The following is a 25827-nucleotide window of genomic DNA, read 5'->3' as shown; positions in this document are numbered from 1 at the left end:
TAACACAGCACCCAGTCACTAACACAGCACCCAGTCACTAACACAGCACCCAGTCACTAACACAGCACCCAGGCATACAGTCACTAACACAGCACCCAGTCACTAACACAGCACCCAGTCACTAACACAGCACCCAGTCACTAACACAGCACCCAGTCACTAACACAGCACCCAGTCACTGACACAGCACCCAGTCACTAACACAGCACCCAGGCACTAACACAGCACCCAGGCACTAACACAGCACCCAGGCACTAACACAGCACCCAGTCACTAACACAGCACCCAGTCACTAACACAGCACCCAGTCACTAACACAGCACCCAGTCACTAACACAGCACCCAGTCACTAACACAGCACCCAGTCTCTAACACAGCACCCAGGCACTAACACAGCACCCAGTCACTAACACAGCACCCAGTCACTAACACAGCACCCAGTCACTAACACAGCACCCAGTCACTAACACAGCACCCAGTCATTAATACAGCACCCAGGCACTAACACAGCACCCAGTCACTAACACAGCACCCAGGCACTAACACAGCACCCAGTCACTAACACAGCACCCAGTCACTAACACAGCACCCAGTCATTAACACAGCACCCAGGCACCCAGTCACTAACACAGCACCCAGTCACTAACACAGCACCCAGTCACTAACACAGCACCCAGTCATTAACACAGCACCCAGTCATTAACACAGCACCCAGTCACTAACACAGCACCCAGTCACTAACACAGCACCCAGGCACTAACACAGCACCCAGTCACTAACACAGCACCCAGTCATTAACACAGCACCCAGGCACTAACACAGCACCCAGGCACTAACACAGCACCCAGTCATTAACACAGCACCCAGTCACTAACACAGCACCCAGTCACTAACACAGCACCCAGTCACTAACACAGCACCCAGTCACTAACACAGCACCCAGTCACTAACACAGCACCCAGTCACTAACACAGCACCCAGTCACTAACACAGCACCCAGGCACTAACACAGCACCCAGGCATTAACACAGCACCCAGTCACTAACACAGCACCCAGTCACTAACACAGCACCCAGTCACTAACACAGCACCCAGGCACTAACACAGCACCCAGTCACTAACACAGCACCCAGGCACTAACACAGCACCCAGGCACTAACACAGCACCCAGTCACTAACACAGCACCCAGTCACTAACACAGCACCCAGGCACTAACACAGCACCCAGTCACTAACACAGCACCCAGGCACTAACACAGCACCCAGGCACTAACACAGCACCCAGTAACTAACACAGCACCCAGGCATACAGTCACTAACACAGCACCCAGTCACTAACACAGCACCCAGTCACTAACACAGCACCCAGGCACTAACACAGCACCCAGGCACTAACACAGCACCCAGTCACTAACACAGCACCCAGGCACTAACACAGCACCCAGTCACTAACACAGCACCCAGTCATTAACACAGCACCCAGGCACTAACACAGCACCCAGTCACTAACACAGCACCCAGGCACTAACACAGCACCCAGTCACTAACACAGCACCCAGGCACTAACACAGCACCCAGTCACTAACACAGCACCCAGTCACTAACACAGCACCCAGTCACTAACACAGCACCCAGTCACTGACACAGCACCCAGGCACTGACACAGCACCCAGGCACTAACACAGCACCCAGTCACTAACACAGCACCCAGGCACTAACACAGCACCCAGTCACTAACACAGCACCCAGTCACTAACACAGCACCCAGTCACTAACACAGCACCCAGTCACTAACACAGCACCCAGTCACTAACACAGCACCCAGGCACTAACACAGCACCCAGTCACTAACACAGCACCCAGTCACTAACACAGCACCCAGGCATACAGTCACTAACACAGCACCCAGTCACTAACAGAGCACCCAGTCACTAACACAGCACCCAGTCACTAACACAGCACCCAGTCACTAACACAGCACCCAGTCACTAACACAGCACCCAGGCACTAACACAGCACCCAGGCATACAGTCACTAACACAGCACCCAGTCACTAACACAGCACCCAGGCACTAACACAGCACCCAGGCACTAACACAGCACCCAGGCATACAGTCACTAACACAGCACCCAGTCACTAACACAGCACCCAGTCACTAACACAGCACCCAGGCACTAACACAGCACCCAGGCACTAACACAGCACCCAGGCATACAGTCACTAACACAGCACCCAGTCACTAACACAGCACCCAGGCATACAGTCACTAACACAGCACCCAGTCACTAACACAGCACCCAGGCACTAACACAGCACCCAGTCACTAACACAGCACCCAGTCACTAACACAGCACCCAGTCACTAACACAGCACCCAGTCACTAACACAGCACCCAGTCACTAACACAGCACCCAGTCACTAACACAGCACCCAGTCACTAACACAGCACCCAGGCACTAACACAGCACCCAGTCACTAACACAGCACCCAGGCACTAACACAGCACCCAGTCACTAACACAGCACCCAGTCACTAACACAGCACCCAGGCACTAACACAGCACCCAGTCACTAACACAGCACCCAGTCACTAACACAGCACCCAGTCACTAACACAGCACCCAGTCACTAACACAGCACCCAGTCACTAACACAGCACCCAGTCACTAACACAGCACCCAGTCACTAACACAGCACCCAGTCACTAACACAGCACCCAGGCACTAACACAGCACCCAGTCACTAACACAGCACCCAGTCATTAACACAGCACCCAGGCACTAACACAGCACCCAGTCACTAACACAGCACCCAGTCACTAACACAGCACCCAGTCACTAACACAGCACCCAGGCACTAACACAGCACCCAGGCACTAACACAGCACCCAGTCACTAACACAGCACCCAGTCACTAACACAGCACCCAGGCACTAACACAGCACCCAGTCACTAACACAGCACCCAGGCACTAACACAGCACCCAGGCATACAGTCACTAACACAGCACCCAGTCACTAACACAGCACCCAGGCACCCAGGCACTAACACAGCACCCAGTCACTAACACAGCACCCAGGCATACAGTCACTAACACAGCACCCAGTCACTAACACAGCACCCAGTCACTAACACAGCACCCAGGCATTAACACAGCACCCAGTCACTAACACAGCACCCAGTCACTAACACAGCACCCAGTCACTAACACAGCACCCAGTCACTAACACAGCACCCAGTCACTAACACAGCACCCAGTCACTAACACAGCACCCAGGCACTAACACAGCACCCAGTCACTAACACAGCACCCAGTCACTAACACAGCACCCAGTCACTAACACAGCACCCAGTCACTAACACAGCACTCAGTCACTAACACAGCACCCAGGCACTAACACAGCACCCAGTCACTAACACAGCACCCAGTCACTAACACAGCACCCAGTCACTAACACAGCACCCAGTCACTAACACAGCACCCAGTCATTAACACAGCACCCAGGCACTAACACAGCACCCAGTCACTAACACAGCACCCAGTCACTAACACAGCACCCAGTCACTAACACAGCACCCAGTCACTAACACAGCACCCAGTCATTAACACAGCACCCAGGCACCCAGTCACTAACACAGCACCCAGTCACTAACACAGCACCCAGTCACTAACACAGCACCCAGTCATTAACACAGCACCCAGTCATTAACACAGCACCCAGTCACTAACACAGCACCCAGTCACTAACACAGCACCCAGTCACTAACACAGCACCCAGGCACTAACACAGCACCCAGGCACTAACACAGCACCCAGTCACTAACACAGCACCCAGTCACTAACACAGCACCCAGGCACTAACACAGCACCCAGGCACTAACACAGCACCCAGTCACTAACACAGCACCCAGTCACTAACACAGCACCCAGTCACTAACACAGCACCCAGTCACTAACACAGCACCCAGGCACTAACACAGCACCCAGTCACTAACACAGCACCCAGTCACTAACACAGCACCCAGTCACTAACACAGCACCCAGTCACTAACACAGCACCCAGTCACTAACACAGCACCCAGTCACTAACACAGCACCCAGTCACTAACACAGCACCCAGTCACTAACACAGCACCCAGTCACTAACACAGCACCCAGTCACTAACACAGCACCCAGTCACTAACACAGCACCCAGTCACTAACACAGCACCCAGTCACTAACACAGCACCCAGTCACTAACACAGCACCCAGGCACTAACACAGCACCCAGGCACTAACACAGCACCCAGTCACTAACACAGCACCCAGTCACTAACACAGCACCCAGTCACTAACACAGCACCCAGTCACTAACACAGCACCCAGGCACTAACACAGCACCCAGTCACTAACACAGCACCCAGTCATTAACACAGCACCCAGGCACTAACACAGCACCCAGTCACTAACACAGCACCCAGGCACTAACACAGCACCCAGTCACTAACACAGCACCCAGGCACTAACACAGCACCCAGTCACTAACACAGCACCCAGTCACTAACACAGCACCCAGTCACTAACACAGCACCCAGTCACTGACACAGCACCCAGGCACTGACACAGCACCCAGGCACTAACACAGCACCCAGTCACTAACACAGCACCCAGGCACTAACACAGCACCCAGTCACTAACACAGCACCCAGTCACTAACACAGCACCCAGTCACTAACACAGCACCCAGTCACTAACACAGCACCCAGTCACTAACACAGCACCCAGGCACTAACACAGCACCCAGTCACTAACACAGCACCCAGTCACTAACACAGCACCCAGGCATACAGTCACTAACACAGCACCCAGTCACTAACACAGCACCCAGTCACTAACACAGCACCCAGTCACTAACACAGCACCCAGTCACTAACACAGCACCCAGTCACTAACACAGCACCCAGGCACTAACACAGCACCCAGGCATACAGTCACTAACACAGCACCCAGTCACTAACACAGCACCCAGGCACTAACACAGCACCCAGGCACTAACACAGCACCCAGGCATACAGTCACTAACACAGCACCCAGTCACTAACACAGCACCCAGTCACTAACACAGCACCCAGGCACTAACACAGCACCCAGGCACTAACACAGCACCCAGGCATACAGTCACTAACACAGCACCCAGTCACTAACACAGCACCCAGGCATACAGTCACTAACACAGCACCCAGTCACTAACACAGCACCCAGGCACTAACACAGCACCCAGTCACTAACACAGCACCCAGTCACTAACACAGCACCCAGTCACTAACACAGCACCCAGTCACTAACACAGCACCCAGTCACTAACACAGCACCCAGTCACTAACACAGCACCCAGTCACTAACACAGCACCCAGGCACTAACACAGCACCCAGTCACTAACACAGCACCCAGGCACTAACACAGCACCCAGTCACTAACACAGCACCCAGTCACTAACACAGCACCCAGGCACTAACACAGCACCCAGTCACTAACACAGCACCCAGTCACTAACACAGCACCCAGTCACTAACACAGCACCCAGTCACTAACACAGCACCCAGTCACTAACACAGCACCCAGTCACTAACACAGCACCCAGTCACTAACACAGCACCCAGTCACTAACACAGCACCCAGGCACTAACACAGCACCCAGTCACTAACACAGCACCCAGTCATTAACACAGCACCCAGGCACTAACACAGCACCCAGTCACTAACACAGGACCCAGTCACTAACACAGCACCCAGTCACTAACACAGCACCCAGTCACTAACACAGCACCCAGGCACTAACACAGCACCCAGTCACTAACACAGCACCCAGTCACTAACACAGCACCCAGGCACTAACACAGCACCCAGTCTCTAACACAGCACCCAGGCACTAACACAGCACCCAGGCATACAGTCACTAACACAGCACCCAGTCACTAACACAGCACCCAGGCACCCAGGCACTAACACAGCACCCAGTCACTAACACAGCACCCAGGCATACAGTCACTAACACAGCACCCAGTCACTAACACAGCACCCAGTCACTAACACAGCACCCAGGCATTAACACAGCACCCAGTCACTAACACAGCACCCAGTCACTAACACAGCACCCAGTCACTAACACAGCACCCAGTCACTAACACAGCACCCAGTCACTAACACAGCACCCAGTCACTAACACAGCACCCAGTCACTAACACAGCACCCAGGCACTAACACAGCACCCAGTCACTAACACAGCACCCAGTCACTAACACAGCACCCAGTCACTAACACAGCACCCAGTCACTAACACAGCACTCAGTCACTAACACAGCACCCAGGCACTAACACAGCACCCAGTCACTAACACAGCACCCAGTCACTAACACAGCACCCAGTCACTAACACAGCACCCAGTCACTAACACAGCACCCAGTCACTAACACAGCACCCAGTCACTAACACAGCACCCAGTCACTAACACAGCACCCAGTCACTAACACAGCACCCAGTCATTAACACAGCACCCAGGCACCCAGTCACTAACACAGCACCCAGTCACTAACACAGCACCCAGTCACTAACACAGCACCCAGTCACTAACACAGCACCCAGTCATTAACACAGCACCCAGTCATTAACACAGCACCCAGTCACTAACACAGCACCCAGTCACTAACACAGCACCCAGGCACTAACACAGCACCCAGTCACTAACACAGCACCCAGTCACTAACACAGCACCCAGTCACTAACACAGCACCCAGTCACTAACACAGCACCCAGTCACTAACACAGCACCCAGTCACTAACACAGCACCCAGTCACTAACACAGCACCCAGTCACTAACACAGCACCCAGTCACTAACACAGCACCCAGGCATACAGTCACTAACACAGCACCCAGTCACTAACACAGCACCCAGTCACTAACACAGCACCCAGTCACTAACACAGCACCCAGTCACTAACACAGCACCCAGTCATTAACACAGCACCCAGTCACTAACACAGCACCCAGGCACTAACACAGCACCCAGTCACTAACACAGCACCCAGGCATACAGTCACTAACACAGCACCCAGGCACTAACACAGCACCCAGTCACTAACACAGCACCCAGTCACTAACACAGCACCCAGGCATACAGTCACTAACACAGCACCCAGTCACTAACACAGCACCCAGGCACTAACACAGCACCCAGTCACTAACACAGCACCCAGTCACTAACACAGCACCCAGGCACTAACACAGCACCCAGTCACTAACACAGCACCCAGTCACTAACACAGCACCCAGTCACTAACACAGCACCCAGTCACTAACACAGCACCCAGTCACTAACACAGCACCCAGTCACTAACACAGCACCCAGTCACTAACACAGCACCCAGGCACTAACACAGCACCCAGGCACTAACACAGCACCCTGTCACTAACACAGCACCCTGTCACTAACACAGCACCCAGTCACTAACACAGCACCCAGTCACTAACACAGCACCCAGTCACTAACACAGCACCCAGTCACTAACACAGCACCCAGGCACTAACACAGCACCCAGTCACTAACACAGCACCCAGTCACTAACACAGCACCCAGGCACCGACACAGCACCCAGGCACCGACACAGCACCCAGTCACCAACACAGCACCCAGGCACTAACACAGCACCCAGTCACTAACACAGCACCCAGGCACTAACACAGCACCCAGTCACTAACACAGCACCCAGTCACTAACACAGCACCCAGTCACTAACACAGCACCCAGTCACTAACACAGCACCCAGGCACTAACACAGCACCCAGTCACTAACACAGCACCCAGTCACTAACACAGCACCCAGTCACTAACACAGCACCCAGTCACTAACACAGCACCCAGGCACTAACACAGCACCCAGTCACTAACACAGCACCCAGTCACTAACACAGCACCCAGGCACTAACACAGCACCCAGGCACTAACACAGCACCCAGGCACTAACACAGCACCCAGTCACTAACACAGCACCCAGTCACTAACACAGCACCCAGTCACTAACACAGCACCCAGTCACTAACACAGCACCCAGTCACTAACACAGCACCCAGGCATACAGTCACTAACACAGCACCCAGTCACTAACACAGCACCCAGTCACTAACACAGCACCCAGTCACTAACACAGCACCCAGTCACTAACACAGCACCCAGTCACTAACACAGCACCCAGGCACTAACACAGCACCCAGTCACTAACACAGCACCCAGGCACTAACACAGCACCCAGTCACTAACACAGCACCCAGTCATTAACACAGCACCCAGTCACTAACACAGCACCCAGTCATTAACACAGCACCCAGGCACTAACACAGCACCCAGGCACTAACACAGCACCCAGGCACTAACACAGCACCCAGGCACTAACACAGCACCCAGGCACTAACACAGCACCCAGGCACTAACACAGCACCCAGGCACTAACACAGCACCCAGTCACTAACACAGCACCCAGTCACTAACACAGCACCCAGTCACTAACACAGCACCCAGTCATACAGTCACTAACACAGCACCCAGTCACTAACACAGCACCCAGTCACTAACACAGCACCCAGTCACTAACACAGCACCCAGTCACTAACACAGCACCCAGTCACTAACACAGCACCCAGTCACTAACACAGCACCCAGTCACTAACACAGCACCCAGTCACTAACACAGCACCCAGGCATACAGTCACTAACACAGCACCCAGTCACTAACACAGCACCCAGTCACTAACACAGCACCCAGTCACTAACACAGCACCCAGTCACTAACACAGCACCCAGTCACTAACACAGCACCCAGTCACTAACACAGCACCCAGTCACTAACACAGCACCCAGTCACTAACACAGCACCCAGTCACTAACACAGCACCCAGTCACTAACACAGCACCCAGTCACTAACACAGCACCCAGTCACTAACACAGCACCCAGTCACTAACACAGCACCCAGGCACTAACACAGCACCCAGGCACTAACACAGCACCCAGTCACTAACACAGCACCCAGGCACTAACACAGCACCCAGGCACTAACACAGCACCCAGGCACTAACACAGCACCCAGGCACTAACACAGCACCCAGGCACTAACACAGCACCCAGTCACTAACACAGCACCCAGTCACTAACACAGCACCCAGTCACTAACACAGCACCCAGTCACTAACACAGCACCCAGTCACTGACACAGCACCCAGTCACTGACACAGCACCCAGTCACTAACACAGCACCCAGTCACTAACACAGCACCCAGGCACTAACACAGCACCCAGTCACTAACACAGCACCCAGTCACTAACACAGCACCCAGTCACTAACACAGCACCCAGTCACTAACACAGCACCCAGTCACTAACACAGCACCCAGGCATACAGTCACTAACACAGCACCCAGTCACTAACACAGCACCCAGTCACTAACACAGCACTCAGTCACTAACACAGCACCCAGTCACTAACACAGCACCCAGTCACTAACACAGCACCCAGTCACTAACACAGCACCCAGTCACTAACACAGCACCCAGTCACTAACACAGCACCCAGTCACTAACACAGCACCCAGTCACTAACACAGCACCCAGTCACTAACAGCACCCAGTCACTAACACAGCACCCAGTCACTGACACAGCACCCAGTCACCGACACAGCACCCAGTCACTAACACAGCACCCAGGCACTAACACAGCACCCAGTCACTAACACAGCACCCAGTCACTAACAGCACCCAGTCACTAACACAGCACCCAGGCATACAGTCACTAACACAGCACCCAGTCACTAACACAGCACCCAGTCACTGACACAGCACCCAGTCACCGACACAGCACCCAGTCACCGACACAGCACCCAGTCACTAACACAGCACCCAGGCACTAACACAGCACCCAGTCACTAACACAGCACCCAGTCACTAACAGCACCCAGTCACTAACACAGCACCCAGTCACTGACACAGCACCCAGTCACTGACACAGCACCCAGTCACTAACACAGCACCCAGTCACTAACACAGCACCCAGGCACTAACACAGCACCCAGTCACTAACACAGCACCCAGTCACTAACACAGCACCCAGTCACTAACACAGCACCCAGTCACTAACACAGCACCCAGTCACTAACACAGCACCCAGGCATACAGTCACTAACACAGCACCCAGTCACTAACACAGCACCCAGTCACTAACACAGCACTCAGTCACTAACACAGCACCCAGTCACTAACACAGCACCCAGTCACTAACACAGCACCCAGTCACTAACACAGCACCCAGTCACTAACACAGCACCCAGTCACTAACACAGCACCCAGTCACTAACACAGCACCCAGTCACTAACACAGCACCCAGTCACTAACAGCACCCAGTCACTAACACAGCACCCAGTCACTGACACAGCACCCAGTCACCGACACAGCACCCAGTCACTAACACAGCACCCAGGCACTAACACAGCACCCAGTCACTAACACAGCACCCAGTCACTAACAGCACCCAGTCACTAACACAGCACCCAGGCATACAGTCACTAACACAGCACCCAGTCACTAACACAGCACCCAGTCACTGACACAGCACCCAGTCACCGACACAGCACCCAGTCACCGACACAGCACCCAGTCACTAACACAGCACCCAGGCACTAACACAGCACCCAGTCACTAACACAGCACCCAGTCACTAACAGCACCCAGTCACTAACACAGCACCCAGGCATACAGTCACTAACACAGCACCCAGTCACTAACACAGCACCCAGGCACTAACACAGCACCCAGTCACTAACACAGCACCCAGTCACTAACACAGCACCCAGTCACTAACACAGCACCCAGTCACTAACACAGCACCCAGTCACTAACACAGCACCCAGTCACTAACACAGCACCCAGTCATTAACACAGCACCCAGTCACTAACACAGCACCCAGTCACTAACACAGCACCCAGTCACTAACACAGCACCCAGTCACTAACACAGCACCCAGTCACTAACACAGCACCCAGTCACTAACACAGCACCCAGTCACTAACACAGCACCCAGTCACTAACACAGCACCCAGTCACTAACACAGCACCCAGTCACTAACACAGCACCCAGTCACTAACACAGCACCCAGTCACTAACACAGCACCCAGTCACTAACACAGCACCCAGTCACTAACACAGCACCCAGTCACTAACACAGCACCCAGGCACTAACACAGCACCCAGTCACTAACACAGCACCCAGGCACTAACACAGCACCCAGTCACTAACACAGCACCCAGTCATTAACACAGCACCCAGGCACTAACACAGCACCCAGTCATTAACACAGCACCCAGGCACTAACACAGCACCCAGTCACTAACACAGCACCCAGTCACTAACACAGCACCCAGTCACTAACACAGCACCCAGTCACTAACACAGCACCCAGTCACTAACACAGCACCCAGTCACTAACACAGCACCCAGTCACTAACACAGCACCCAGGCACTAACACAGCACCCAGGCACTAACACAGCACCCAGTCACTAACACAGCACCCAGGCATACAGTCACTAACACAGCACCCAGTCACTAACACAGCACCCAGTCATTAACACAGCACCCAGTCACTAACACAGCACCCAGTCATTAACACAGCACCCAGTCACTAACACAGCACCCAGTCATTAACACAGCACCCAGTCACTAACACAGCACCCAGTCATTAACACAGCACCCAGTCACTAACACAGCACCCAGTCATTAACACAGCACCCAGTCACTAACACAGCACCCAGTCACTAACACAGCACCCAGTCACTAACACAGCACCCAGTCACTAACACAGCACCCAGGCATACAGTCACTAACACAGCACCCAGTCACTAACACAGCACCCAGTCACTAACACAGCACCCAGTCATTAACACAGCACCCAGTCATTAACACAGCACCCAGTCACTAACACAGCACCCAGTCATTAACACAGCACCCAGTCACTAACACAGCACCCAGGCATACAGTCACTAACACAGCACCCAGTCACAAACACAGCACCCAGTCACTAACACAGCACCCAGGCACTAACACAGCACCCAGTCACTAACACAGCACCCAGTCACTAACACAGCACCCAGTCACTAACACAGCACCCAGTCACTAACACAGCACCCAGTCACTAACACAGCACCCAGTCACTAACACAGCACCCAGTCACTAACACAGCACCCAGTCACTAACACAGCACCCAGTCACTAACACAGCACCCAGTCACTAACACAGCACCCAGTCACTAACACAGCACCCAGTCACTAACACAGCACCCAGTCACTAACACAGCACCCAGTCACTAACACAGCACCCAGTCACTAACACAGCACCCAGTCACTAACACAGCACCCAGTCACTAACACAGCACCCAGTCACTGACACAGCACCCAGTCACTGACACAGCACCCAGTCACTAACACAGCACCCAGTCACTAACACAGCACCCAGTCACTAACACAGCACCCAGTCACTAACACAGCACCCAGTCACTAACACAGCACCCAGGCATACAGGCACTAACACAGCACCCAGTCACTAACACAGCACCCAGTCACTAACACAGCACCCAGTCACTAACACAGCACCCAGTCACTAACACAGCACCCAGTCACTAACACAGCACCCAGTCACTAACACAGCACCCAGTCACTAACACAGCACCCAGTCACTAACACAGCACCCAGGCACTAACACAGCACCCAGGCACTAACACAGCACCCAGGCACTAACACAGCACCCAGGCACTAACACAGCACCCAGGCACTAACACAGCACCCAGTCACTAACACAGCACCCAGTCACTAACACAGCACCCAGGCACTAACACAGCACCCAGGCACTAACACAGCACCCAGTCACTAACAGCACACAGTCACTAACACAGCACCCAGTCACTAACACAGCACCCAGTCACTAACACAGCACCCAGGCATACAGTCACTAACACAGCACCCAGGCACTAACACAGCACCCAGTCACTAACAGCACCCAGTCACTAACACAGCACCCAGTCACTAACACAGCACCCAGGCACTAACACAGCACCCAGTCACTAACAGCACCCAGTCACTAACACAGCACCCAGTCACTAACACAGCACCCAGGCATACAGTCACTAACACAGCACCCAGTCATTAATACAGCACCCAGTCACTAACACAGCACCCAGTCACTAACACAGCACCCAGTCACTAACACAGCACCCAGTCACTAACACAGCACCCAGTCACTAACACAGCACCCAGTCACTAACACAGCACCCAGTGACTAACACAGCACCCAGTCACTAACACAGCACCCAGGCACTAACACAGCACCCAGTCACTAACACAGCACCCAGTCACTAACACAGCACCCAGGCACTAACACAGCACCCAGTCACTAACACAGCACCCAGGCACTAACACAGCACCCAGTCACTAACACAGCACCCAGTCACTAACACAGCACCCAGTCACTAACACAGCACCCAGTCACTAACACAGCACCCAGTCACTAACACAGCACCCAGGCACTAACACAGCACCCAGTCACTAACACAGCACCCAGTCACTAACACAGCACCCAGTCACTAACACAGCACCCAGTCACTAACACAGCACCCAGTCACTAACACAGCACCCAGTCACTAACACAGCACCCAGTCACTAACACAGCACCCAGTCACTAACACAGCACCCAGTCACTAACACAGCACCCAGTCACTAACACAGCACCCAGTCACTAACACAGCACCCAGTCACTAACACAGCACCCAGTCACTAACACAGCACCCAGTCACTAACACAGCACCCAGTCACTAACACAGCACCCAGTCACTAACACAGCACCCAGTCACTAACACAGCACCCAGTCACTAACACAGCACCCAGTCATTAACACAGCACCCAGTCACTGACACAGCACCCAGTCACTAACACAGCACCCAGTCACTAACACAGCACCCAGGCACTAACACAGCACCCAGGCACTAACACAGCACCCAGTCACTAACACAGCACCCAGTCACTAACACAGCACCCAGTCACTAACCCAGCACCCAGTCACTGACACAGCACCCAGTCACTAACACAGCACCCAGTCATTAACACAGCACCTAGGCATACAGTCACTAACACAGCACCCAGTCACTAACACAGCACCCAGGCACTAACACAGCACCCAGTCACTAACACAGCAGCCAGTCACTAACACAGCACCCAGTCACTAACACAGCACCCAGTCACTAACACAGCACCCAGTCACTAACACAGCACCCAGTCACTAACACAGCACCCAGTCACCAACACAGCACCCAGTCACTAACACAGCACCCAGTCACTAACACAGCACCCAGGCACTAACACAGCACCCAGGCACTAACACAGCACCCAGTCATTAACACAGCACCCAGTCACTGACACAGCACCCAGTCATTAACACAGCACCTAGGCACTAACACAGCACCCAGTCACTAACACAGCACCCAGTCATTAATACAGCACCTAGGCATACAGTCACTAACACAGCACCCAGTCACTAACACAGCACCCAGTCACTAACACAGCACCCAGTCACTAACACAGCACCCAGTCACTAACACAGCACCCAGTCACTAACACAGCACCCAGTCACTAACACAGCACCCAGTCACTAACACAGCACCCAGTCACTAACACAGCACCCAGTCACTAACACAGCACCCAGTCACTAACACAGCACCCAGTCACTAACACAGCACCCAGGCACTAACACAGCACCCAGGCACTAACACAGCACCCAGGCACTAACACAGCACCCAGGCACTAACACAGCACCCAGGCACTAACACAGCACCCAGGCACTAACACAGCACCCAGTCACTAACACAGCACCCAGGCATACAGTCACTAACACAGCACCCAGTCACTAACACAGCACCCAGTCACTAACACAGCACCCAGTCACTAACACAGCACCAAGGCACTAACACAGCACCCAGTCACTAACACAGCACCCAGTCACTAACACAGCACCCAGTCACTAACACAGCACCCAGTCACTAACACAGCACCCAGTCACTAACACAGCACCCAGTCACTAACACAGCACCCAGTCACTAACACAGCACCCAGTCACTAACACAGCACCAAGGCACTAACACAGCACCCAGTCACTAACACAGCACCCAGTCACTAACACAGCACCCAGTCACTAACACAGCACCCAGTCACTAACACAGCACCCAGTCACTAACACAGCACCCAGTCACTAACACAGCACCCAGTCACTAACACAGCACCCAGTCACTAACACAGCACCCAGTCACTAACACAGCACCCAGTCACTAACACAGCACCCAGTCACTAACACAGCACCCAGTCACTAACACAGCACCCAGTCACTAACACAGCACCCAGTCACTAACACAGCACCCAGTCACTAACACAGCACCCAGTCACTAACACAGCACCCAGTCACTAACACAGCACCCAGTCACTAACACAGCACCCAGTCACTAACACAGCACCCAGTCACTAACACAGCACCCAGTCACTAACACAGCACCCAGTCACTAACACAGCACCCAGTCACTAACACAGCACCCAGTCACTAACACAGCACCCAGTCACTAACACAGCACCCAGGCACTAACACAGCACCCAGTCACTAACACAGCACCCAGTCACTAACACAGCACCCAGTCACTAACACAGCACCCAGGCACTAACACAGCACCCAGGCACTAACACAGCACCCAGTCACTAACACAGCACCCACTCACTAACACAGCACCCAGGCACTAACACAGCACCCAGTCACTAACACAGCACCCAGTCACTAACACAGCACCCAGTCACTAACACAGCACCCAGTCACTAACACAGCACCCAGTCACTAACACAGCACCCAGTCACTAACACAGCACCCAGTCACTAACACAGCACCCAGTCACTAACACAGCACCCAGTCACTAACACAGCACCCAGTCACTAACACAGCACCCAGTCACTAACACAGCACCCAGTCACTAACACAGCACCCAGTCACTAACACAGCACCCAGTCACTAACACAGCACCCAGTCACTAACACAGCACCCAGTCACTAACACAGCACCCAGTCACTAACACAGCACCCAGTCACTAACACAGCACCCAGGCACTAACACAGCACCCAGGCACTAACACAGCACCCAGGCACTAATACAGCACCCAGGCACTAACACAGCACCCAGGCACTAACACAGCACCCAGGCACTAACACAGCACCCAGTCACTAACACAGCACCCAGGCACTAACACAGCACCCAGGCACTAACACAGCACCCAGTCACTAACACAGCACCCACTCACTAACACAGCACCCAGGCACTAACACAGCACCCAGGCACTAACACAGCACCCAGGCACTAACACAGCACCCAGTCACTAACACAGCACCCAGTCACTAACACAGCACCCAGTCACTAACACAGCACCCAGTCACTAACACAGCACCCAGGCACTAACACAGCACCCAGGCACTAACACAGCACCCAGGCACTAACACAGCACCCAGTCACTAACACAGCACCCAGTCACTAACACAGCACCCAGTCACTAACACAGCACCCAGTCACTAACACAGCACCCAGTCACTAACACAGCACCCAGTCACTAACACAGCACCCAGGCACTAACACAGCACCCAGGCACTAACACAGCACCCAGGCACTGACACAGCACCCAGGCACCGACACAGCACCCAGGCACTAACACAGCACCCAGGCACTAACACAGCACCCAGTCACTAACACAGCACCCAGTCACTAACACAGCACCCAGGCACTAACACAGCACCCAGTGACTAACACAGCACCCAGTGACTAACACAGCACCCAGTCACTAACACAGCACCCAGTCACTAACACAGCACCCAGTCACTAACACAGCACCCAGTCACTAACACAGCACCCAGTCACTAACACAGCACCCAGTCACTAACACAGCACCCAGTCACTAACACAGCACCCAGTCACTAACACAGCACCCAGTCACTAACACAGCACCCAGTCACTAACACAGCACCCAGTCACTAACACAGCACCCAGTCACTAACACAGCACCCAGTCACTAACACAGCACCCAGTCACTAACACAGCACCCAGTCACTAACACAGCACCCAGTCACTAACACAGCACCGAGTCATTAACACAGCACCCAGTCACTAACACAGCACCCAGTCATTAACACAGCACCCAGTCACTGACACAGCACCCAGTCACTAACACAGCACCCAGTCACTAACACAGCACCCAGGCACTAACACAGCACCCAGTCACTAACACAGCACCCAGTCACTAACCCAGCACCCAGTCACTGACACAGCACCCAGTCACTAACACAGCACCCAGTCACTAACACAGCACCCAGTCATTAACACAGCACCTAGGCATACAGTCACTAACACAGCACCCAGTCACTAACACAGCACCCAGGCACTAACACAGCACCCAGTCACTAACACAGCAGCCAGTCACTAACACAGCACCCAGTCACTAACACAGCACCCAGTCACTAACACAGCACCCAGTCACTAACACAGCACCCAGTCACTAACACAGCACCCAGTCACCAACACAGCATCCAGTCACTAACACAGCACCCAGGCACTAACACAGCACCCAGTCATTGACACAGCACCCAGTCACTGACACAGCACCCAGTCATTAACACAGCACCTAGGCACTAACACAGCACCCAGTCACTAACACAGCACCCAGTCATTAATACAGCACCTAGGCATACAGTCACTAACACAGCACCCAGTCACTAACACAGCACCCAGTCACTAACACAGCACCCAGTCACTAACACAGCACCCAGTCACTAACACAGCTCCCAGTCACTAACACAGCACCCAGTCACTAACACAGCACCCAGTCACTAACACAGCACCCAGTCACTAACACAGCACCCAGTCACTAACACAGCACCCAGTAACTAACACAGCACCCAGTCACTAACACAGCACCCAGTCACTAACACAGCACCCAGTCACTAACACAGCACCCAGTCACTAACACAGCACCCAGTCACTAACACAGCACCCAGTCACTAACACAGCACCCAGGCACTAACACAGCACCCAGGCACTAACACAGCACCCAGTCACTAACACAGCACCCAGGCATACAGTCACTAACACAGCACCCAGTCACTAACACAGCACCCAGTCACTAACACAGCACCCAGTCACTAACACAGCACCCAGGCACTAACACAGCACCCAGTCACTAACACAGCACCCAGTCACTAACACAGCACCCAGTCACTAACACAGCACCCAGTCACTAACACAGCACCCAGTCACTAACACAGCACCCAGTCACTAACACAGCACCCAGTCACTAACACAGCACCCAGTCACTAACACAGCACCCAGTCACTAACACAGCACCCAGTCACTAACACAGCACCCAGTCACTAACACAGCACCCAGGCATACAGTCACTAACACAGCACCCAGGCACTAACACAGCACCCAGTCACTAACACAGCACCCAGTCACTAACACAGCACCCAGTCATTAACACAGCACCCAGTCACTAACACAGCACCCAGTCACTAACACAGCACCCAGTCACCGACACAGCACCCAGGCACTAACACAGCACCCAGGCACTAACACAGCACCCAGTCACTAACACAGCACCCAGTCACTAACACAGCACCCAGTCGCTAACACAGCACCCAGTCACCGACACAGCACCCAGTCACCAACACAGCACCCAGGCACTAACACAGCACCCAGGCACTAACACAGCACCCAGTCACTAACAGCACCCAGTCACTAACACAGCACCCAGTCACTAACACAGCACCCATTCACTAACACAGCACCCAGGCATACAGTCACTAACACAGCACCCAGGCACTAACACAGCACCCAGTCACTAACACAGCACCCAGTCATTAACACAGCACCCAGTCACTAACACAGCACCCAGTCACTAACACAGCACCCAGTCACTAACACAGCACCCAGTCACTAACACAGCACCCAGTCACTAACACAGCACCCAGTCACTAACACAGCACCCAGTCACTAACACAGCACCCAGTCACTAACACAGCACCCAGGCACTAACACAGCACCCAGTCACTAACACAGCACCCAGGCACTAACACAGCACCCAGGCACTAACACAGCACCCAGTCACTAACACAGCACCCAGTCACTAACACAGCACCCAGGCACTAACACAGCACCCAGTCACTAACACAGCACCCAGTCACCGACACAGCACCCAGGCACTGACACAGCACCCAGTCACTAACACAGCACCCAGTCACTAACACAGCACCCAGGCACTAACAGCACCCAGTCACTAAGACAGCACCCAGTCACTAACACAGCACCCAGGCATACAGTCACTAACACAGCACCCAGTCACTAACACAGCACCCAGTCACTAACACAGCACCCAGGCACCGACACAGCACCCAGTCACTAACACAGCACCCAGTCACTAACACAGCACCCAGTCACTAACACAGCACCCAGGCACTAACACAGCACCCAGTCACTGACACAGCACCCAGTCACCGACACAGCACCCAGGCACTAACACAGCACCCAGGCACTAACACAGCACCCAGTCACTAACACAGCACCCAGTCACTAACACAGCACCCAGGCACTAACAGCACCCAGTCACTAACACAGCACCCAGTCACTAACACAGCATCCAGTCACTAACACAGCACCCAGTCACTAACACAGCACCCAGTCACTAACACAGCACCCAGTCACTAACACAGCACCCAGTCACTAACACAGCACCCAGGCACTAACACAGCACCCAGGCACTAACACAGCACCCAGGCACTAACACAGCACCCAGTCACTAACACAGCACCCAGTCACTAACACAGCACCCAGGCATACAGTCACTAACACAGCACCCAGTCACTAACACAGCACCCAGTCACTGACACAGCACCCAGGCACTGACACAGCACCCAGTCATTAACACAGCACCCAGTCACTGACACAGCACCCAGGCACTAACACAGCACCCAGTCATTAACACAGCACCCAGTCACTAACACAGCACCCAGTCACTAAAACAGCACCCAGTCACTGACACAGCACCCAGTCACTGACACAGCACCCAGTCACTAACACAGCACCCAGGCACTAACACAGCACCCAGTCACTAACACAGCACCCAGTCACTAACACAGCACCCAGTCACTAACACAGCACCCAGTCACTAACACAGCACCCAGGCACTAACACAGCACCCAGTCACTAACACAGCACCCAGTCACTAACACAGCACCCAGGCACTAACACAGCACCCAGGCACTAACACAGCACCCAGTCACTAACACAGCACCCAGTCACTAACACAGCACCCAGTCAGTAACACAGCACCCAGTCACTAACACAGCACCCAGTCACTAACACAGCACCCAGTCACTAACACAGCACCCAGTCACTAACACAGCACCGAGTCATTAACACAGCACCGAGTCATTAACACAGCACCCAGTCACTAACACAGCACCCAGTCACTAACACAGCACCCAGTCACTAACACAGCACCCAGTCACTAACACAGCACCCAGGCACTAACACAGCACCCAGGCACTAACACAGCACCCAGGCACTAACACAGCACCCAGTCACTAACACAGCACCCAGTCACTGACACAGCACCCAGTCACTGACACAGCACCCAGTCACTAACACAGCACCCAGTCACTAACACAGCACCCAGGCACTAACACAGCACCCAGGCACTAACACAGCACCCAGGCACTAACACAGCACCCAGTCACTAACACAGCACCCAGTCACTAACACAGCACCCAGTCACTAACACAGCACCCAGGCATACAGTCACTAACACAGCACCCAGTCACTAACACAGCACCCAGTCACTGACACAGCACCCAGGCACTAACACAGCACCCAGTCATTAACACAGCACCCAGTCACTGACACAGCACCCAGGCACTAACACAGCACCCAGTCATTAACACAGCACCCAGTCACTAACACAGCACCCAGTCACTAACACAGCACCCAGTCACTGACACAGCACCCAGTGACTGACACAGCACCCAGTCACTGACACAGCACCCAGTCACTAACACAGCACCCAGGCACTAACACAGCACCCAGTCACTAACACAGCACCCAGTCACTAACACAGCACCCAGTCACTAACACAGCACCCAGTCACTAACACAGCACCCAGTCACTAACACAGCAGCCAGTCATTAACACAGCAGCCAGTCACTAACACAGCAGCCAGTCACTAACACAGCACCCAGTCATTAACACAGCAGCCAGTCACTAACACAGCAGCCAGTCACTAACACAGCAGCCAGTCACTAACACAGCACCCAGTCACTAACACAGCACCCAGTCATTAATACAGCACCCAGTCACTGACACAGCACCCAGTCATTAACACAGCACCCAGGCACTAACACAGCACCCAGTCACTAACACAGCACCCAGTCATTAATACAGCACCCAGTCACTGACACAGCACCCAGTCATTAACACAGCACCCAGGCACTAACACAGCACCCAGTCACTAACACAGCACCCAGGCACTAACACAGCACCCAGTCACTAACACAGCACCCAGTCACTAACACAGCACCCAGTCACTAACACAGCACCCAGTCACTAACACAGCACCCAGTCACTAACACAGCACCCAGTCACTAACACAGCACCCAGTCACTAACACAGCACCCAGGCACTAACACAGCACCCAGTCACTAACACAGCACCCAGTCACTAACACAGCACCCAGTCACTAACACAGCACCCAGTCACTAACACAGCACCCAGGCATACAGTCACTAACACAGCACCCAGTCACTAACACAGCACCCAGTCACTAACACAGCACCCAGTCACTAACACAGCACCCAGTCATTAACACAGCACCCAGTCACTAACACAGCACCCAGTCACTAACACAGCACCCAGTCACTAACACAGCACCCAGTCACTAACACAGCACCCAGTCATTAATACAGCACCCAGTCACTAACACAGCACCCAGTCACTAACACAGCACCCAGTCATTAACACAGCACCCAGTCACTAACACAGCACCCAGGCACTAACACAGCACCCAGTCATTAATACAGCACCCAGGCACTAACACAGCACCCAGTCACTAACACAGCACCCAGTCACTAACACAGCACCCAGTCACTAACACAGCACCCAGTCACTAACACAGCACCCAGTCACTAACACAGCACCCAGTCACTAACACAGCACCCAGTCATTAATACAGCACCCAGTCACTAACACAGCACCCAGTCACTAACACAGCACCCAGTCACTAACACAGCACCCAGTCACTAACACAGCACCCAGTCACTAACACAGCACCCAGTCACTAACACAGCACCCAGTCATTAACACAGCACCCAGTCACCAACACAGCACCCAGGCATACAGTCACTAACACAGCACCCAGTCACTAACACAGCACCCAGGCACTAACACAGCACCCAGTCACTAACACAGCACCCAGGCACTAACACAGCACCCAGTCACTAACACAGCACCCAGGCACTAACACAGCACCCAGTCATTAACACAGCACCCAGTCACCAACACAGCACCCAGTCACTAACACAGCACCCAGTCACCAACACAGCACCCAGGCATACAGTCACTAACACAGCACCCAGTCACTAACACAGCACCCAGGCACTAACACAGCACCCAGTCACTAACACAGCACCCAGGCACTAACACAGCACCCAGTCACTAACACAGCACCCAGTCACTAACACAGCACCCAGTCACTAACACAGCACCCAGTCACTAACACAGCACCCAGTCACTAACACAGCACCCAGTCACTAACACAGCACCCAGGCATACAGTCACTAACACAGCACCCAGGCACTAACACAGCACCCAGTCACTAACACAGCACCCAGGCACTAACACAGCACCCAGTCACTAACACAGCACCCAGGCATTAACACAGCACCCAGTCACTAACACAGCACCCAGGCATACAGTCACTAACACAGCACCCAGTCACTAACACAGCACCCAGTCACTAACACAGCACCCAGTCACTAACACAGCACCCAGTCACTAACACAGCACCCAGTCACTAACACAGCACCCAGTCACTAACACAGCACCCAGTCACTAACACAGCACCCAGTCACTAACACAGCACCCAGTCACTAACACAGCACCCAGTCACTAACACAGCACCCAGTCACTACTACAGCACCCAGTCACTAACACAGCACCCAGTCACTAACACAGCACCCAGTCACTAACACAGCACCCAGGCACTAACACAGCACCCAGTCACTAACACAGCACCCAGGCGTACAGTCACTAACACAGCACCCAGTCACTAACACAGCACCCAGGCACTAACACAGCACCCAGTCACTAACACAGCACCCAGGCACTAACACAGCACCCAGTCACTAACACAGCACCCAGTCACAAACACAGCACCCAGTCACTAACACAGCACCCAGTCACTAACACAGCACCCAGGCACTAACACAGCACCCAGGCACTAACACAGCACCCAGGCACTAACACAGCACCCAGGCATACAGTCACTAACACAGCACCCAGTCACTAACACAGCACCCAGGCACTAACACAGCACCCAGGCACTAACACAGCACCCAGGCACTAACACAGCACCCAGGCACTAACACAGCACCCAGGCACTAACACAGCACCCAGGCATACAGTCACTAACACAGCACCCAGTCACTAACACAGCACCCAGTCACTAACACAGCACCCAGGCATTAACACAGCACCCAGTCACTAACACAGCACCCAGGCATACAGTCACAGGGGCAACTTGAAATCAAGACATTTTAGTGATAAGTTCCTAACATTCCTAGACAGATGCTTGCTGATGGCAACTTGGTCTAGTATTGAGTAGGTACAGCCTGGTACAGAAAAACAGTTATGTAAGTTAGTATGTAATTTAGTCGGCCGAAGCAAGTTAGCTAAGACAAGTGATTTATATCTCTTTGTTCTAAGTGTATAAGAAGGGAGCTGTCTGAAGCATAAGATACTACCTTCAGATACTTGACACTGAATAGAAGTATCTAATATGTATTCTTGGTAAAACACTGAGCTGATTGAAGAAATAAAGACTGCCGATTTTGAACTGTAAATCTGATTCCTGAGTATTATATAGAAAGGGTTATTCTAACACCGCTCTGTCATGCCAGGTTATAATACATAGGTGAGGGCATCGCTCTGTCCTAGCACGTTATAATACACAGGTGGAGGCATCGCTCTGTCCTGACAGGTTATAATACACAGGTGAGGGCATCGCTCTGTCCTAGCACGTTATAATACACAGGTGAGGGCATCGCTCTGTCCTAGCACGTTATAATACACAGGTGGAGGCATCGCTCTGTCCTGACAGGTTATAATACACAGGTAGGGGCATCGCTCTGTCCTAGCACGTTATAATACACAGGTGAGGGCATCGCTCTGTCCTAGCACGTTATAATACACAGGTGGAGGCATCGCTCTGTCCTGACAGGTTATAATACACAGGTAGGGGCATCGCTCTGTTGTAGCAGGTTATAATACACAGGTGGAGACATCGCTCTGTCCTGACAGGTTATAAAACACAGGTGGGGGCATCGCTCTGTCCTGACAGGTTATAAAACACAGGTGGGGGCATCGCTCTGTCCTGACAGGTTATAATACACAGGTAGGGGCATCGCTCTGTATTGGCAGGTTATAAGAGCAGATGCTAATGCCAATTATTGACTATGGAGACATAGTATACGGCTCGGCACCCCAAACCCACCTTAGCAAACTTGACACCCTCTACAATTCAATTTGTCGATTTGTTCTCCAATGCAACTACAACACACATCACTGCGAAATGCTCAAAGAACTAGATTGGTCATCACTAGAGTCTAGGCGCAAAGTTCACCTTTCCTGTCTCACCCTCAAATACTTTCTGGGCAAGCTACCCAGCTACCTGAACAAGCTCCTCACCCCTACCACATGCAGCACTTATCTGAGATATGCGGATGACCCTCAGAAGGAGCATCTCTCTCTCTTTACCACCCTGGGTTTGAGGGGCAGGTTATAATACACAGTGCTATGGTTACCCCGGCGTGCTCAGCATCTTGCTGATGGCGGTGGGGATGGGTATAATACACAGGAGGGGCAGGGTATAATACACAGTGCTATCCTTACCCCGGCGTGCTCAGCATGGTGCTGATGGCGCTGGGGATGGGTATAATACACAGGAGGGGCAGGGTATAATACACAGTGCTATCCTTACCCCGGCGTGCTCAGCATGGTGCTGATGGCGGTGGGGATGGGTATAATACACAGGAGGGGATGGGTATAATACACAGTGCTATGGTTACCCCGGCGTGCTCAGCATGGTGCTGATGGCGGTGGGGATGGGTATAATACACAGGAGGGGCAGGGTATAATACACAGGAGGGGCAGGGTATAATACACAGGAGGGGCAGGGTATAATACACAGGAGGGGCAGGGTATAATACACAGGAGGGGCAGGGTATAATACACAGTGCTATCCTTACCCCGGCGTGCTCAGCATGGTGCTGATGGCGCTGGGGATGGGTATAATACACAGGAGGGGCAGGGTATAATACACAGTGCTATCCTTACCCCGGCGTGCTCAGCATGGTGCTGATGGCGGTGGGGATGGGTATAATACACAGGAGGGGCAGGGTATAATACACAGTGCT

At 53.2% G+C, this 25827-nt stretch overlaps 1 protein-coding gene across 1 annotated transcript in view; it reads right to left on the bottom strand.

The window, feature by feature from the left end:
• LOC142486400 (cullin-9-like) overlaps nt 1–25341 on the bottom strand; it is a 144234-nt gene extending 118893 nt beyond the window's left edge. Inside the window, exon 1 of the mRNA XM_075584994.1 lies at nt 25304–25341. Coding sequence (XP_075441109.1) covers nt 25304–25320 — 17 coding nt within the window. The 5' untranslated portion in view covers nt 25321–25341. The remainder of the gene's footprint in view (nt 1–25303) is intronic.
• Nucleotides 25342–25827: the final 486 nt, after the last annotated feature.

The sequence above is a fragment of the Ascaphus truei genome, unplaced genomic scaffold, assembly GCF_040206685.1.
Source record: "Ascaphus truei isolate aAscTru1 unplaced genomic scaffold, aAscTru1.hap1 HAP1_SCAFFOLD_841, whole genome shotgun sequence".
NCBI lineage: Eukaryota > Metazoa > Chordata > Amphibia > Anura > Ascaphidae > Ascaphus > Ascaphus truei.
Note: the sequence above shows the minus strand (reverse complement) of the source record. Positions and strands in the feature narration are given on the sequence as shown.